The sequence below is a fragment of the Microtus ochrogaster genome, chromosome 5 (assembly GCF_000317375.1).
Source record: "Microtus ochrogaster isolate Prairie Vole_2 chromosome 5, MicOch1.0, whole genome shotgun sequence".
NCBI lineage: Eukaryota > Metazoa > Chordata > Mammalia > Rodentia > Cricetidae > Microtus > Microtus ochrogaster.
In genome coordinates this window covers 2,581,424-2,596,996 of record NC_022012.1, presented here as the reverse complement: position 1 = coordinate 2,596,996, position 15,573 = coordinate 2,581,424, and the positions used below count along the sequence as shown (strand labels likewise).

At 40.7% G+C, this 15,573-nt stretch overlaps 1 protein-coding gene across 9 annotated transcripts in view; it reads left to right on the top strand.

Annotated features, from left to right (window-relative positions):
* Nucleotides 1-1,244: 1,244 nt before the first annotated feature.
* Nucleotides 1,245-15,573, top strand: part of Dync2h1 (dynein cytoplasmic 2 heavy chain 1) — a 220,582-nt gene continuing 206,253 nt past the window's right edge. For 6 of the 9 annotated variants that reach the window (XR_003376945.1, XM_026779267.1, XM_005346771.3 and 3 more), the window contains exons 1-11: nt 1,307-1,501; nt 1,981-2,151; nt 2,499-2,634; nt 4,554-4,672; nt 6,228-6,372; nt 7,584-7,816; nt 8,740-8,874; nt 8,977-9,090; nt 9,202-9,313; nt 10,139-10,263; nt 12,968-13,143. Coding sequence is in view for 8 of the 9 variants with exons in the window: in XM_026779267.1 (XP_026635068.1) it covers nt 1,307-1,501; nt 1,981-2,151; nt 2,499-2,634; nt 4,554-4,672; nt 6,228-6,372; nt 7,584-7,816; nt 8,740-8,874; nt 8,977-9,090; nt 9,202-9,313; nt 10,139-10,263; nt 12,968-13,143 (1,661 nt within the window). In the remaining variant the exon portion in view is untranslated. Of the gene's footprint in view, nt 1,502-1,980; nt 2,152-2,498; nt 2,635-4,553; nt 4,673-6,227; nt 6,373-7,583; nt 7,817-8,739; nt 8,875-8,976; nt 9,091-9,201; nt 9,314-10,138; nt 10,264-12,967; nt 13,144-15,573 lie in introns of all 9 variants that reach the window. The other 3 variants (XM_026779266.1, XM_026779270.1, XM_026779271.1) reach the window with 1 other exon arrangement.

Below are 15,573 nucleotides of genomic sequence, written 5' to 3'. Positions count from 1 at the left end.
AGGTAGTTTCAATTCATATAAACTCCCAATATATCCTGTACAAAGTGTAGAGGGGCGATCTAGCCTGAACTGGTTTTGTGTACATGTGCAGTAATGCAAAACTATGTCCTCCAGTTAATGTTTAGGAAGAATCCCCTATTTACATTCCTATGCCTATGCAATTGGGCATGCATATGATTAAAATCAGATGCAGTGTGGGAAAGGACAGGCTTTAAAAATAACTGTATCATCAAATATATTAAAGCCAAACTATATACCTTAATAGACAAACTCTATTGAACTTCATAAAAAACCCTAAATAATAACCTATTAGTGTCCTCAGTCTTGTGGTCCAAGTGTCGGTTTTGACAGTATTATCGATTATTATTTTACTTGTTTTGTAGATCTTTAAGAATTCTTATTTTACCTTCTTTGGAGAAAAGATTAAGAACCTAGAAACACCTGGCAATTGGTAACATAATGATTGTTAAGGTTTTCCTATAATGACAAAGGTAAAACAACATCAACAACCCCAAAACAAAGACAAAACTAACAATGGGAAACTAGCTCACTCAGCTAGGAGCAGACAGACTTTGAGAGAGATATAGAATACAAGCCTTTCTAACGAGATGCTAGAAAGGTGCTTGTTGTGATTGACTGATTGTAGAAGTATTTATTTTATGTGTATGAGTGTCTTGCCTGCTTGTATGTATGTGAAGAATTCAGAAGAGACTGATGGGTCCCCCCATTTCCTCCACCCCGCTCCTCGAACTGGGGGGTTAGAAATTCTCATTTGACACGGTGTGAGTGTTGGGAACTAAATCCCGATCCTCTGCAAAGAGCAACAAAGCTCTCTTAATTGCTGATTCGCAGCCCCGTTTTTTTTTTTTTTAAGACAGGGTGTCCTAATGTAGCCAAGGCTGTTCTTTTGGTATCCTAGATGCTCTGTTTACAGTCATGACCCATCAGGCCTGGAAACAAGGTGATTTTTAAATAGTAATCTCTTTTATACTACAATTTAGTTGTAAACTGCTACCTCCCCATTTCACAGATGTAGGCCCTGACACTCTAGAGTGGTTTGCACGGACAGCGGAAACACTAGAGCGCCGCATCTGAAGGAAAGATGATGGATAAAGGAAAGAAGCTCTCAGTTCATCCAATCGATGAGAGCCGGGATCCTCAGCCTTGCTCGCGCGCGCCCCAGGCGTCCTACTTCCGCTGCGCGCGCCGCCGGCGTGGAGCGGTCGCCATAGCGACGACCGTGGCAACGGAAAAAAAAGTGGCAGTGAGGCTGCTGGGCCGCTGCGGGTCCCTCTCCTCCGCGGCCATGGCGGGAGGCCCCGCGGACGTCCGCAAACTCTTCCTTTTCACGACCACCCAGAATTACTTCGGGCTGAGGCCGGAGCTCTGGGACCAGCCCCCGCCGAGCAGCTGCCCGGAGGTGAACAACTTCTTGGACGACGGCAACCAGATGCTGCTCCGCGTGCAGCGCTCCGAAGCTGGGCTGGCCTTTTCCAACACGGTAGGGCGGCTGCCCGGCTATGGCCGGGCCTCCCCTCCCTCAGGTCCCAGGTCCTTACGCCAGGCCTAAAGACAGCGTCAGTCTTACCCTGGAGCCCTGGCTTCCAAGCCGCCTCCGCCTTGGCGGTGGAGTGCCCGCAGGGTAATAGGAGCTTCCCTGTCCACGCGTCTGAATTGGAAGGATAAGCACCTTGGCTCTTTCTTTTGAGACAGTCTGGCCCTTCCTGGCGGGCCTTCAACTCTGAGCCTTAAGCGATTTGACTGAATAATTCTGTTCACTTTACGACATCTTTATTCTTCCCTTCCTCTGTTACAGCTTGGTTAGTGTAGTGCGAACACAGCAATTATTGTTTTGAATAAGTTGTCTTTAACGAGTATTTCCACCAGGCATAATTCTAGTGATGCAGCTTGGTAGTGAAGCATTTCTTTCAAACACTAAATTTTAGGAAAAAGACATAAGATTATTTGTTTATCACGTAGATTGATTTCGATGACACAAAGGATAAAGTGCTGGTGTTTTTCAAGCTCCGACCCGAAGTAATTACAGATGAGAATCTGCATAACAACATTCTCGTTTCGTCTATGTTGGAGTCACCTGTGAGTTCCCTTTACCAAGCAGTAAGGCAGGTGTTTGCACCCATGTTGCTAAAGGTGAGTATTTTGGTCAGCATGGAAACAGACTTACATATTATTTGATTTACTGTTTAATGTGTTTAGTTTATTGAATTATTTTATGGTTTGGGGGTTTGTGTCAGACTTCTAATGTTACTTTCAGCTCTGTAGAGGAAAGCAGCATAAAGCTATGAATGCAGCTCCCATCACCTCTTACATAGCCATGACACACGATTTGTAGAAAATTTTAACTGTTTAAACGGAAGTTGAGGCAGGCATTCAGTGAAGTATGGATTTGTGGGCTTAGTTTTTAGACAGTGTGTTTTTGAAGCAGGGTTGACTGGCAACGCTTTGATCAGTGTTTGCTCTTGTCTGCTTTTATTTAGGACCAGGAATGGAGCAGAAACTTTGATCCTAAACTTCAGAATCTTTTGAGTGAGCTAGAAGCTGGACTGGGTGTAGTTCTACGGAGATCAGATACGAACTTACCCAAAGTGAAACTCAAGGAAGATGATACACGAGGTATATAACAACGTGCTATGCTTGGCTTCCACAACTCAGCGTTTTATTATATTATTATTTTTATATTTTACTTGGAGGGTGTGAGAGCAGATACTTGTGTGCTTGAATGTGTGTGAGTGCCACGGCAGACTTGTCAAGGTCAGAGGACAGCTTGTGGGAGTCAGATCTTGCGTTCTACCTTTTGCAATCCTGGGACAAGCACTTTTAACCACTGTGTTGTCTTTCTGGTCCTCAAAATAACCATCAGTGCTGGCTAATTTTATGCCAATTTGACACAAGCTATAGTTGTTTGAGAAGAGGGGACTTCAATTGTAAAAATGCGTCCATAAGATCTCGCTGTAGGCGAGCTTGTAGGGCATTTTAATTAGTGACTGACGGGAGAGCACAGCCGACTGCTGGTGGTACCACCCTGGAGTACTAGTAACGGGTTTTAGAAGAAACCTTGGGGAGCAAGCCAGCAAACAGTACCCCCCCATGACCTCTGCATCGTTTCCTGCCTCTGGGTTCCTATCTTGTTTCAGTTCCAGTCCTGACTTCCCCGGATGATGAGGAGTGACATGGACGAAGGCACAGAGGCCCTGTGGTTTCCAAGTTGCTTTGACCATGGTGTTTCATTGCAGCAAGAGGAACATTGACTAGGGCACCATCTGTAACAAACTCGGGCCAGGTGGTGTGGCGCACACCTTTAGTCCCAACACTTGGGAGGCAAGGCAGGCAGGTCTCTCTGAGTTTGAGGCCAGCCTGCTCTATGGAACTACAAAATCTAAGAAAAACGCAAAAAACCAACCAACCAACCAAACAAACAAAAAACCCAAAACCAAAACAACCCCCCTAAAAGTGATCATTTAATTAATACAATTAGCAAATAACTGTGTTTCCAGATTTCTTTCTGTGTTTTTGGCTCTTCTATGAATATAAACTTTTAAAAAATGAATAGATTGTATGGGTTTGGAGAAGAATCTTTTTCTTAAGACTGGATAGTTTTTAGAAATTGAAAATATAGGGTGGTTATGTACAGTGGCTATATTCTGTAACATGTGCCTTGAATACGACTTACCTGGCCATACGTTCTCTGTAAAGAGCATCAGAGCTGTCTTGTGTATGACTTACCTGGCCATACGTTCTCTGTGAAGAGCATCAGAGCTGTCTTGTGTATGACTTACCTGGCCATACAAACTCTGTGAAGAGCATCAGAGCTGTCTTGTGTATGACTTACCTGGCCATACGAACTCTGTGAAGAGCATCAGAGCTATCTTGTGGTTGCATTTTTGGCACCTGTGCTTTAAGACCAATTTAAAGCTTAAAAATGGAAAAAGCTGGCACCAAGCAGACCACAGAAAGGCCATTGATTGCAATATGAGAAAGGAAGCTAGCGGGTAAATTGTAGCGCTGACTTCCCCAAGTGTATCTGTCTGCTCAAATATTTTACTGTCTTAATATAGTAGTAATGAGGAGTGGCTACTGTATACCTTGTGAAGGCAACAGACCACCAACTTTTATGGTATAATGTATTTTATCTGATACAAATTATAATTTTTCTATGGGTATAGATAAATTCGTAGTGTGATCAAAATAAAATATGTAACATACAATGAATGGATTGTATTTTGTTCAGATAGTCAAATAGATGCTTTTTATTACATACCTCCAAAGAATAGTATACTCACTCTCAGCATGTGATTAAACACACTGTGATTATTTAGTTCACTGGGCTCTTTGAAAGAGAATTTACAAATAAATCAATTTTGCTTATACTTTCAAATTGAGTTGAAAACACTCATTGATTAAGTAAGAATTTACTGTTGTTAGAGGTTGAGAGGTCATCTTCTGGACCAAATCTAAACCAACAGATGAGCCAAACTGTGTTATGCCTTTTTTCTTTTCATTAGTAGCTCAATGCTTCTCTCTTCATTTTTTAGGTATCCTCACACCAAGTGATGAGTTCCAGTTTTGGACAGAGCAAGCTCACCGTGGAAATAAACAGATTAGTAAAGAAAGAGCCAGCTATTTTAAGGAATTATTTGAAACAATTGCAAGGGTATGTGATTAGCACATGGTTAAAAGTAGGCTTCTTGTGAATAAACTTTAGGATACAATTTTCAGTGTATTTTTCTCTTTTAAACTCTACTTGAGCCGGGCGGTGGTGGCGCACGCCTTTAATCCCAGCACTCGGGAGGCAGAGGCAGGCGGATCTCTGTGAGTTCGAGACCAGCCTGGTCTACAAGAGCTAGTTCCAGGACAGGCTCCAAAACCACAGAGAAACCCTGTCTCGAAAAACCAAAAAAAAAAAAAAAAACTCTACTTGAAAGTTGTAAGATAGTGTATAAACCCTAGAATTGACCTAAATTATATGTTTGAATATGTAAAACATAGAAATGAAAACATTAAATTCTAATCTCTAGGAAATAATTTTCCTCAAAAACAAATAAGTTTTCTAAAAGTACTGGGAGAAAATGAAATTCCAGGAGCTGGCAGAGGTCTCAGTGGGTGAAGTGCTTGTTGTGTAAGCCGGAGGCCCTGAGTTCAGATCCCCACTGGTATCCAGACCCCTGTGCGGGGCTAGGGACCTGTAGGTAGTTGCTACCAGGCCAACCCAGTCCACACTGGAGAGCTCTAGGTTCTTTGAGAGGGGTAGAGGAATTACACACCAAGATGAAATCTGGTCTCCACATGTGCACCCAGTACACATACACACAACGCACACACATGCACACCATATGTGCATTTATCACACAAACACATAAAACCAGTAAACTAACAGATTTATTTATGTCGCGGCCATACATTCTTCAGATGGAATGATATAGACTAGTATTTCAAAGTAATTTAAACTACGAAGTTTTACTTTATGCCTATTTGATTTTCCCTTGCTGCATATTCTTAGGGTTTTAGTAAGTGATTATGTTAAGTATGATTTCAGCAACAGTGATTTTTTTTTTATTTTTTCCCACTGTTATTTCATCAACAATATTGTTTTTATTTCTTTAAATGTTATTTCAGAGTTTACTTTTGTGGTGTGTGTGGGTAAATGTGCCTTGGCACACATGTAGAGGTCAGTGGAGTCAGTTCTTTCCTTCTACCTTTCCATGGGTCCCAGGGATCAAACTCAGGTCACTAGACTTGTGTGGCAGCTTCCTTTACCACTGAACCCTCTTGCCAATCTCAACAGTGCCATTATAATGGAATATTTGATGTATATTTAAAGCTTGTTTTGATGACAGTGATGAAATATAGAATAATGAATTTGTGCTGCTCTTATTGTTAGTCACCACATTACACAGCAGGACACATGAATAAAGACACGTGAATTACAGTGGGTAGCATGTATGTGGTGCTGCAGCTACCTCTGCTGGTAAAAGAATAGACTCTACTTAAAGAAGACTTGGCTAAGGGGGTAAAGAAATCAATAGTCTTTCTGCTGTCATTCTTTTCAGCTTCATGTGAAATTTTTGTTTATGGAGAATATTTGCATGAAAAAGTCAGAAAAAAGAAGAGGAAGTTAGATTTCCAGCAGCTGAGCAAGTCTGGGTCATTCTGTGACACTCAGTGAACAGATGTAACTGTGTTTCAATGTGAATGTGTTTTGGTTTCAGGAGTTTTATAACTTGGACAGTCTGTCCTTGCTAGAAGTTGTTGACTTAGTGGAGACGACTCGGGATGTTGTAGACGATGTGTGGAGACAAACAGAGCATGATCATTACCCTGAGTCACGCATGCTGCATCTCCTCGATATTATAGGTATAGAAGTAAGCGTCTCTCTCCCTCCTCCCCTCCCTCCTTCTCCCCTTTCCTTCCTTGCTTCCTTTCTTCCTTTTTTCTTTCTTTTTCTGAAGTTTTTAGTTAAAATGCTCATTAATATCATACTGCTATTTAAAGTAAGTCTTACACGATATAAATTTATCTACATGTGTTTTTGTTTTTAGCTGATTGAGTTCATATATGTGAAACACTTTGATCATTAATATAACTAAATTTATATTTTTAGCATTTATGCATATGTTAATTAATTAAAAATAAATTAAATCTATTTAAAGATTTATTTATATAGTATCCACAGAGACCAGAAGAGGGTTTCTGATTCCTTGGACTTTGAGTTGTAGCATTTGTGAGTCACTGGAGTGGGTGCTGGGATCTGAACATAGATCTTCTGGTAGAGTAGTGTCTTAGGGTTTCTGTTGCTTTGAAGAGACACCATGACCACAGCAATTCTTATAGAGGAAATCATTTAATTGGCTGACTTAAAGTTTCAGGAGTTTACTCCATTATCATCACGGTGGGATATGGTGGCATGCAAACAGACATCCACAAACAACTGAAAGTGAACCGAGACACTTGAGCGTACATGAGACCTCAAGACACACCTCCTCCTACTGGCCACATGTGCTCCAGTAAAACCACACCTCTCAATCATGTTTCTCCCCATGAGCTTATGGAGTCAATTACATTCACATGACTACAAGCAGTAAGCAATCTTAAGTGCCTAGATATTTCTCTAGTCTGCCACATATGTTCATTTTACTGTAATTTCATATGAACTAAAAATGATTAAAACAAACTGGTTTATATTCCAATATTACAAATTTGACTCAGAAAAAAATATGCTTTTCAGTATTCCCCTTAGAACATGAGATAAGCTCATGAAGCACTTTCTGTCATGAGTGAAGTCAGATAGCAATTTGGAATTTGCTTATGTTTGCTTCTCCCATACAGTTAGGTGCTGTTTGTTTTTGGCACAATATGTTGAATGATCAAGAATGCAAGCTGATGTTTGTGTGCACGCATGTATTTATAAAGGCAGTTACTTTATAAATAGTGGTAGTCTAAGGGTGGATAGGCAGTGTTTTGTAGATTCTTAGTCTAATGAATATGTTAATTTTTTCCTAAGTATATATTTTATAATTCCATATAAAATATTGTATTGCACACAATCTTGCTTTATGTTTTATTAGGTGGTTCATTTGGAAGGTTTGTTCAGAAAAAGCTGGGAAGTTTGAAACTGTGGGAAGATCCTTATTATCTTGTGAAAGAAAACCTGAAAGCTGGCATTTCAATTTGTGAGCAGTGGGTGATAGTCTGCAGTCACCTCACAGGTCAGGTGTGGCAGCGCTATGTCCCTCATCCGTGGAAGAATGAGAAGTATTTTCCAGAAACCCTTGACAGGCTGGGCAAGCGCCTGGAAGAGGTACCCGCTTGATTGGCTGCCTGTTGTCTTTAAGTGGAAGTGGTTTTCACTGGTCTGTGAATTCATTTTATGATTGATGAACACGTGTAAAAGAAAGGATTTATGGCTTGGGTGAGCATAGGAACGGATGTCTGCTTTGCTGCAGGTTAAGGGACATAGTGAGTACTAAGTCCTACCTTCTTCTTTTCCTTCAGTGTGAGTGGTCACTGTTAGTGTGAGTGGTCAACATGGTAGTGTGAACGAGCCATCAGTGTGTTAGTGTGAGCCAGATGGGTTTTGCGGCCTTCAAGTGGGCAGAATGTTCTTTTAATATTTTACCTTAGTAATTTTCCACACTACACACAAGAAAAAAAATGCTTTTACACTATATCAAGTTGCACTCATTCTATAAATTTCCTGCTCTATCTACTCTCCAGATTTCCCTCTTTATTTATTCATTCAGAGGAATCTGTTCCTATGCTCATTACAGGTTAACATGTTAGTGTGAGCGAGTGGTCAACATGTTAGTGTAAGCGAGTGGTCAACTTGTTAGTGTGAGCGAGCGATCAGCCTGATTCCTCAATCTTTCTCTTGGCTACTGATACTGCTTTGGCCCTCTTTGTAGGATGTACTCAGTGGAAATATTCGGAACAGTTTCTCATTTACTTCAGCTGTGAGCTTTCATAAAAAGTTACAGATTTAGCTTCAAAGGAAAGGCAAAATGAAACTGCAGAGATAGTTCTGCCCCCCCCCCCCCCCCCCTTTAGGAGAAACACAATTTAAAAAATGCAAACCCACATAAAAGAGTGAAATACTTCTGGACTTCTGGTTTCATTCATGGTACAGAAGCCCTGTAAGGAAGTTTTATAAACCCTTTAGATTTTTGACCTAATTACAGTTGTTTTCATTTAATACATTTTATGTCTTAATATCTTCCATTTTAGGTCTTGGCTATTCGAACAATTCATGAAAAGCTCTTGTATTTCTTACCGGCCAGTGAGGAGAGAATTATATGCTTGTCTCGAGTATTTGAGCCTTTTACTGGTGTGAACCCTGTGCAGTACAATCCGTATACCGAGGTCGAGTCTATGTGTTTGTCTTTAATTTTCTTTTGTCATCTTGAGTTTTAAAGGTTTATATTTTAACATTTTATAGTCTAACAGTATAATTAATTTGTTTAGCCATTATGGAAGGCTGCAGTGTCTCAGTACGAAAAAATCATTGCACCTGCTGAGCAGAAAATAGCAGGGAAATTAAAGAATTATATTTCAGAAATTCAAGATAGTCCACAGCAGGTAAAATATTGGAAGATTTGACTTTACAATTTTTCTGTAAGCTATTTTGACGTGAGTGTGGCTGAGCTGAAATAACATGGACTTGCTCTGTTTATGTTATGTTTATGTTAGCTTCTTCAAGCATTTCTAAAGTACAAGGAATTGGTGAGGCGTCCGACTATAAGCCAAGAGCTGGTGCTAGAAAGAGAGACATTATTGGCAAGACTTGGGGACTCAGCTAAAGGTAATGTTCCCGAGAAATGTCTTTATAGCTGTATTTTAATCTCATGCTTCTTATTTAGGGTTAAAAACTACATTTAGACATTAGACAGTAATTGATTTATTTATGATATAAGTGGTAAATTGTTTTTACTTTATTTTTAAAAATTATTTTAATTATTTTTTGTGTATATCTTACCTGCATGTATGTTTGTGCACTATGTATTTTCTTGGTTACTACAGAGGTCAGAAAAGGGTATCAGATCCCCTAGAATTATAACAGTTGTGAACTGTGGGTGCCAGAAAGCGAAAACTTTTTAAACTGCTAAGCCATCCCTCTAGCCCCTATATATTTTTTTTAATTAACAGATTTTTTTCTATATCTTATTTAATATATTGTCCTAGTTTCTTTTCTTTTGCTGTGATAAAATGCCCTCACTGAAGCAAATCAAGGAATGGAGGATTTATTTTAATTGACGGTCCAAGCCATTGTTTATCACAACAGGGAAGTCAGGGAGGCAGGTGCTTGAAGTAGCCGCTCCTATTACACCATAGTCAGAAGAGAACAGTGATGTGTGAATTGCTCGTGGTCAGCTGGCTTTCTCCATCATGCAGTTCAGCGTCCCCTCCCACCAGAAGGTGTTCCTTCCCACATCAGTTGACATGCAATGATCTCCCTAGGGCCTGCATTTCAGGTGATCTGTATTGTGTCAAGTAGACAGCACTAATCATTATCTACATACCTGCTAAGGTATATAATGTGGTGCAGTGAGGACCAACATCCTCAGCATTTTCAGTAAGACTCGAAATGTACTACTTCTGTGTAATTTATTTGTTTTGAATGACACAGATTTCCGACTGGACTTTGAGAATCGGTGCCGAGGGATTCCTGGAGATGCATCTGGGCCACTTTCTGGAAAAAATCTTTCAGAAGTTGTCAATAATATTGTTTGGGTTCGTCAGTTGGAATTGAAGGTACTTGTTTTAATATAGTTAGCTGAACAGTGAACACTCAAAATATCCTAAAGTAAGGCATATGATAGGGACTCTAAGGCTGTCGTGAAAGCACTGTTCTCTCTGCATGCAGTTACTTTTCTCATTGTCGTGACAAAATACCAGGGAGTAGTTAAAGAGAAGAGGGAGTTCCTTTAGTTTAGACTGAGTTTTACGATGGGGAGGTCTGGTTGCTGCGGCTCCATGTGTGGTGGCTGGAGCTTATACCATGGCATCTTGGCAGATCAGGAAACAGAGACAGCCAAGCCCTCCCTCTGGCTGGAGGGGTATCTACCTAGATTTTGCTGTCTCGTAGCTTTGAGACTATCCTTCAAACTCGAGCCAAGGTTTTCTCTGTCCTATAGGCTTCGAGGTACAGACCCTGAGATAATTTTGGCTCAACAGATACCCATTTCCACACTGTGGGGTCCTGGTGTGAAAGCATTCACAGGCGGGTTGCTGATAGTTTGAGGGTTTATATTACATAGCTGAAGATGTGAAAACTCGTGAAAACAGCGACACCACAGGCCTATAGGAGAAAATCTTCTCTCTACAGGAGGGATGTTGATGAAGCCAACTGACCCTAGTCCAGGTGACTGGGAAGCCAGAGGCTACAGAACAGCGACACCACAAAGCTTGTAGGAAAATGTCTTTTCTCTACAGGCGGGGTACTGATGAAGTCTGACTGGCTCTGGTCTGGGTGACTCAGAAGCCAGAGAGGCTAAAGGCTGCTCTGAGCAGTCTATCATGGTGGGGACCACTTATGAGTGGTCCAAAAGAAAAGAAAAAGGAGAAGAAAAATCCAAGGGACTCCGGGCCCCAAATCGAATGTGCTGCACAGAGTGTGCAGTGCTAATGTAGGAGGGTCCTGGTCAGTCTGGTCCCGTCTTTAGCTATGGGAAGCAACCAGAGATGAATGTCAGTGAAGGGCTCATCCTTAGCCCTGAAGGCTGTGGTTGGCTGACTGGAAGGGGAAGACTCACCACCAAAGCTGCTGGTATGCGTAGAGGTCAGTATTCAGGCCGATAGAACGCAGGGCTGTTGTAAAGAAAACCTGGTTCCCTAGCCCAGGGTTCCATATGTTCTCAGCCGGCCCACCCATGGGCCAGAGGGAACATGGAGAGAACCTGGCTAAGTCACGAGCACCAAATGTAATGGCTTAGGTAAAACCCTGTGGTTCCCCGATTGGTGGCAGCAGGCAGTGGCCACAGGGGGCAGTGGATCCCAGGCAGGGAGCCACATGGTGGGTGAGAGACCTCAGTGGGTCAGCCAGTCTCACAAGGAGCCGTGGCAGGTAAGAGACAGAGATGGATAGGCACACCATGTAGAGTGAGGTTGGATATTTATTTAATGGGTTATGGAAGGGAAGGGGCAGAGGAGAGAGGGGGAGAATAGAGAGAGAGAGAGCGAGAGAGAGAGAGAGAGCGCGAGAGCGAGAGCGAGCAGAAGTTAACTCTTTGGGAGAGAGATGGAAAGGAAGGAGCTCAGGTTGGAAGTGGAAGGAAGAGAGTGGGTGGGGCTTATCTCTTAAGGGTCAGAGCTGTGTGGCTTGAGTTAAAGGAGAAATGGAAGGTCATTGTATATAATTGTTTATGATGTTACTAAAATTGACCTAAGATGCTTTTGGACCTACTATTACTATATATAGTTTCTGTTTATAGTTTTGATTTGTGTGATTAAACATTAATTGTCTGATAATTAAATGTGGTCTGTATTCAAGGGCAAAAGGTCAAGGAATATAAGTAAAACCAACTTCTTTGTCAGATTTGTACCTTTAAACTGTATTCTGAATCATGCTGCATTTTTCTCCATCAATCCTTTATGAATGTACCAAAATGGGCAGCTGTGGAGGAAGATCCTTTTCTTAGCTGACATTCAAACCTGCCCTATTATTTTTTGAACTCTTAACAAAGTTCTTAGCTAACTGGTATTATTGTGAGCTTGTTTGGGAAGTAATGAGATGCTTCTTGGAGTTCCTGAAAATGAGCAGAGCACAGCTTTTGTGTGGCTTGTCCTTCCTTCACTTTACTCTGGAGTATGCTGTGTTTTGGCTGTCCTTTTGGGTTTATTTATTCTGAGGTTGTATAATTCAGAAGTCAGAGGATGGTATTTTTATTCCTTATGAAAAAAACTTTTTTCTGTCTTTATAAGATTTGTCAAGGCCCCACATTGAGGTGACATCTGTTGGGGCCCAGCCTCGATTCGTTCCTATGTTCCAGGGTAGGGGTGGGTGTATGGGTTAGAAATGTTAGGCAGAATAAACAGAGATACAAAAGGAATGTATAGATGTAGTCTGGAGGGCAACCCAGTGACCACTGAATCCACCCGTGTTTATTTCTTAGGGTCTTTAAATACCCAATCCAAAAGAGGGGAAGAAAGCAAAGACTTTTTTTTTTTATCGTGATACAAGGAACAAACAAAGTGATTATCATCTTAATACACAAAACTCTTAAGTTACCACACCCTAGGTTGGTACCACACCTTAAGGCAAATCTTCAGTCAATAACCTTGAAGGAGCAAGACTACGCCTGAACTTTCTGACCTTTAGTCAAGGTGGAACCAATCCACTTCTGTGGGATCCAACAATAGGAAAATAATTTTTGAGTCTCAGATCAGAGAAAGGGCCTCCTTATTTTCTTGTAAAACTTTGTTGTCATTAATACATCTTTGTCATTTGTTTTTTAAGGTAGATGACACTATCAAGATTGCAGAAGCACTCTTGTCTGACCTGTCAGGGTTTCGTTCTTTCCATCGGAGTGCTGAAGATCTCTTGGACCAGTTTAAGCTGTATGAGCAAGAACAGTTTGATGACTGGTCCAGGGAAGTTCAGTCAGGGTTGTCTGATTCCAGATCAGGTTTGTGGTAAGTGCTATTCCCCTGAAGCCCATGTGTTAGTAATCCATGTAGCAAGGTGGAAGGAGCTCTTCTTTCTACAGAGTTGCTGCTGCTGCTCTATGAGTTCTTGTCTTTAAAACGTTGGTTTTTTTTTTTTTTGTTTGTTTTGTTTTTTTACTTTTAATTTTTTTTTTTTTTTTGAGGTAGGATTTTTCTGTAGCTTTGGCTCCTGTCCTGGAACTAACTCAGGCTGGCCTTGAATTCACAGAGATCCTCCTTCCCCTGCCTTCTGAATGCTGGGATTAAAAGTATGTGCCACCTCTGCCCTACTTGCATTTAAAGCATTCTTACTTTTTTAATCTTTTTAAAGATTTATTTTTATTACTTTTGTGTGTGTATGTATGAATGTTACATATGTGCTCCATTGCCCTAAGAGGCAAGAAAGGGCACCAGACGACTAGAGCTAAAGAAGTGTGTGGGCCCTGGTTTGGGAGTTGGGAACTGAACGTGGTCCTCTAGCAGAGCAGGAGCGCCTCCATGGCCCTGAGTATATTTTGTTGTTGGTCAGCTGTAGGTGACCTCTGTTCACTGAAACTGCAGACTAATCTTTGAGAGTTAGGCATTCTTTCCATCATGATACTTTATTACTGAGTATTCATATGGTTTTTCTACTTTTTATTCATTTATATTTTATGTATGAGTGCTCTGCATACATAACTGCATGTTAGAAGAGGGTATCAGATTTCATTATAAATGCTTGTGAGCCACCATGTGGGTGCTGAGAATTGAACTCAGAACGTTTAGAAGAGCTGCCAAGTGCTCTTAACCACTGAGCTATCTCTCCAGCCCCGATTTTCTACATTTTTACATTACAATTGTATGCATAAATTGTATACAATTATACAATTGTATACAGCAGGTGCCAGCTAATGTTCAGATGTCAACACACCAGAGGAATGATTTTCTAATAGAGGAGAATTCCATCCAGGAGAGACCTGTGGGACCTCTGACTCTAGAAACTGTTGTTCCTGTCTGTAATTTCACATGTGCAAAAGTAGCTGTGGTGTCTTCCCAATACCTTCATTGTAGTGTGTCATTTCATATGATATGTATGTATAATCTCATGATTATATCTCAATTTATGGTCACTTATATCCATGGGTGGTGAGGAAGATGACTTCTCATTAAGCTGTATAGTTTTGATATACAGAAAATATACTAGGATGTGCTTCATAACTAGGTCTATTGTTTCATGGGGACTGTAAAAGCCTGCTTTGTTTCTTTAACTCAAACTAACACACAAAACAACAATTTCTCCCCAGTCTAAGACAAAGCATACACAATTAGTTCATTTTTACCTCACAGCAGGTTCAAATTAGACTGAATGTTTCTGTAAACATATCAAAAGTTAAAAACTTTATAGATATTCACAAGGATAAGTCATAGATGCCTAACTAAGGTTATTAACACAAAGCAACCTAAAAGACTGTGGCTAGTTCTTCACTTGCTAAATTCTAGCTGATAAGACCTGACTCTCTGTGCAGATATCTCTGCAGCCTGTCTCACTGGACACTGTACCCCCGGTCTTTGGTCATAATCTTACACCAGGAACCTTGAAACCTCGCATTGCCACGGTAAATTGCTCTGCCCTTGTTTACTCAAGGAATGTCTAATGACCTTCAGAGATAGCTTTGTAACTTTTTTATTATTGCAAAAACTTTCTATAAGATACACACACACATAGAACAGATAAGAAGGAGAAAGAATTAAAACTTAGAAGAAATTAGAAATTAATTGGAATTATAAACTTGTAGCTGCAGAGGTAGAATTAGAACTGTGTCAGAAGACTGGTCAGATTAATAAAGAGCACAACTCAAACAACACAGGTGTGAATTTATTCAGTACCCTCAGATAGAAAAACTTTAAGTTCAGGTTTGCTATGCTGTGGACTTTCTCCTTAAACCTTGGGTGTAGCCTTGAGAGCTGGTCTCTTGAGCTACGATATTAAACCCTTTAAGAAAGAAGTATTGCAAGACAGTTGGTTAAAGATGATTTGTTGAGGACAATTTCATCAGATTTAGCAGTTTGCCATCAGAAATGTGCAGACTTGAAAGTTCCACATTTCCATGTGACTGAGACGGGCTGCACAGGAATGTGGTCAACAGCCCTGATCAGTCTCTTTCTACAGGAGATTTGAAAATGTAAACTGCTATGCATAGCTCGGGCAGTAGCCCCAAACTGCTCTGACAGCTACTGAAGCAGCTATGTGTACTGGGGTTTTAGGTGCAAGTTGTAAAACAAAATATATGTATTCTGCTTGGTTAACGTGTATTTGTAGCCCTTCATGCAATAGAGTTCAAGTTGTTGTTTATAAACAAGAAAAAACAAAAAAAAAACCTGATAATAGGAGAAAATTGCCTTCCTGAATAGAAACATAGAATAGCAACGTTTATGGAT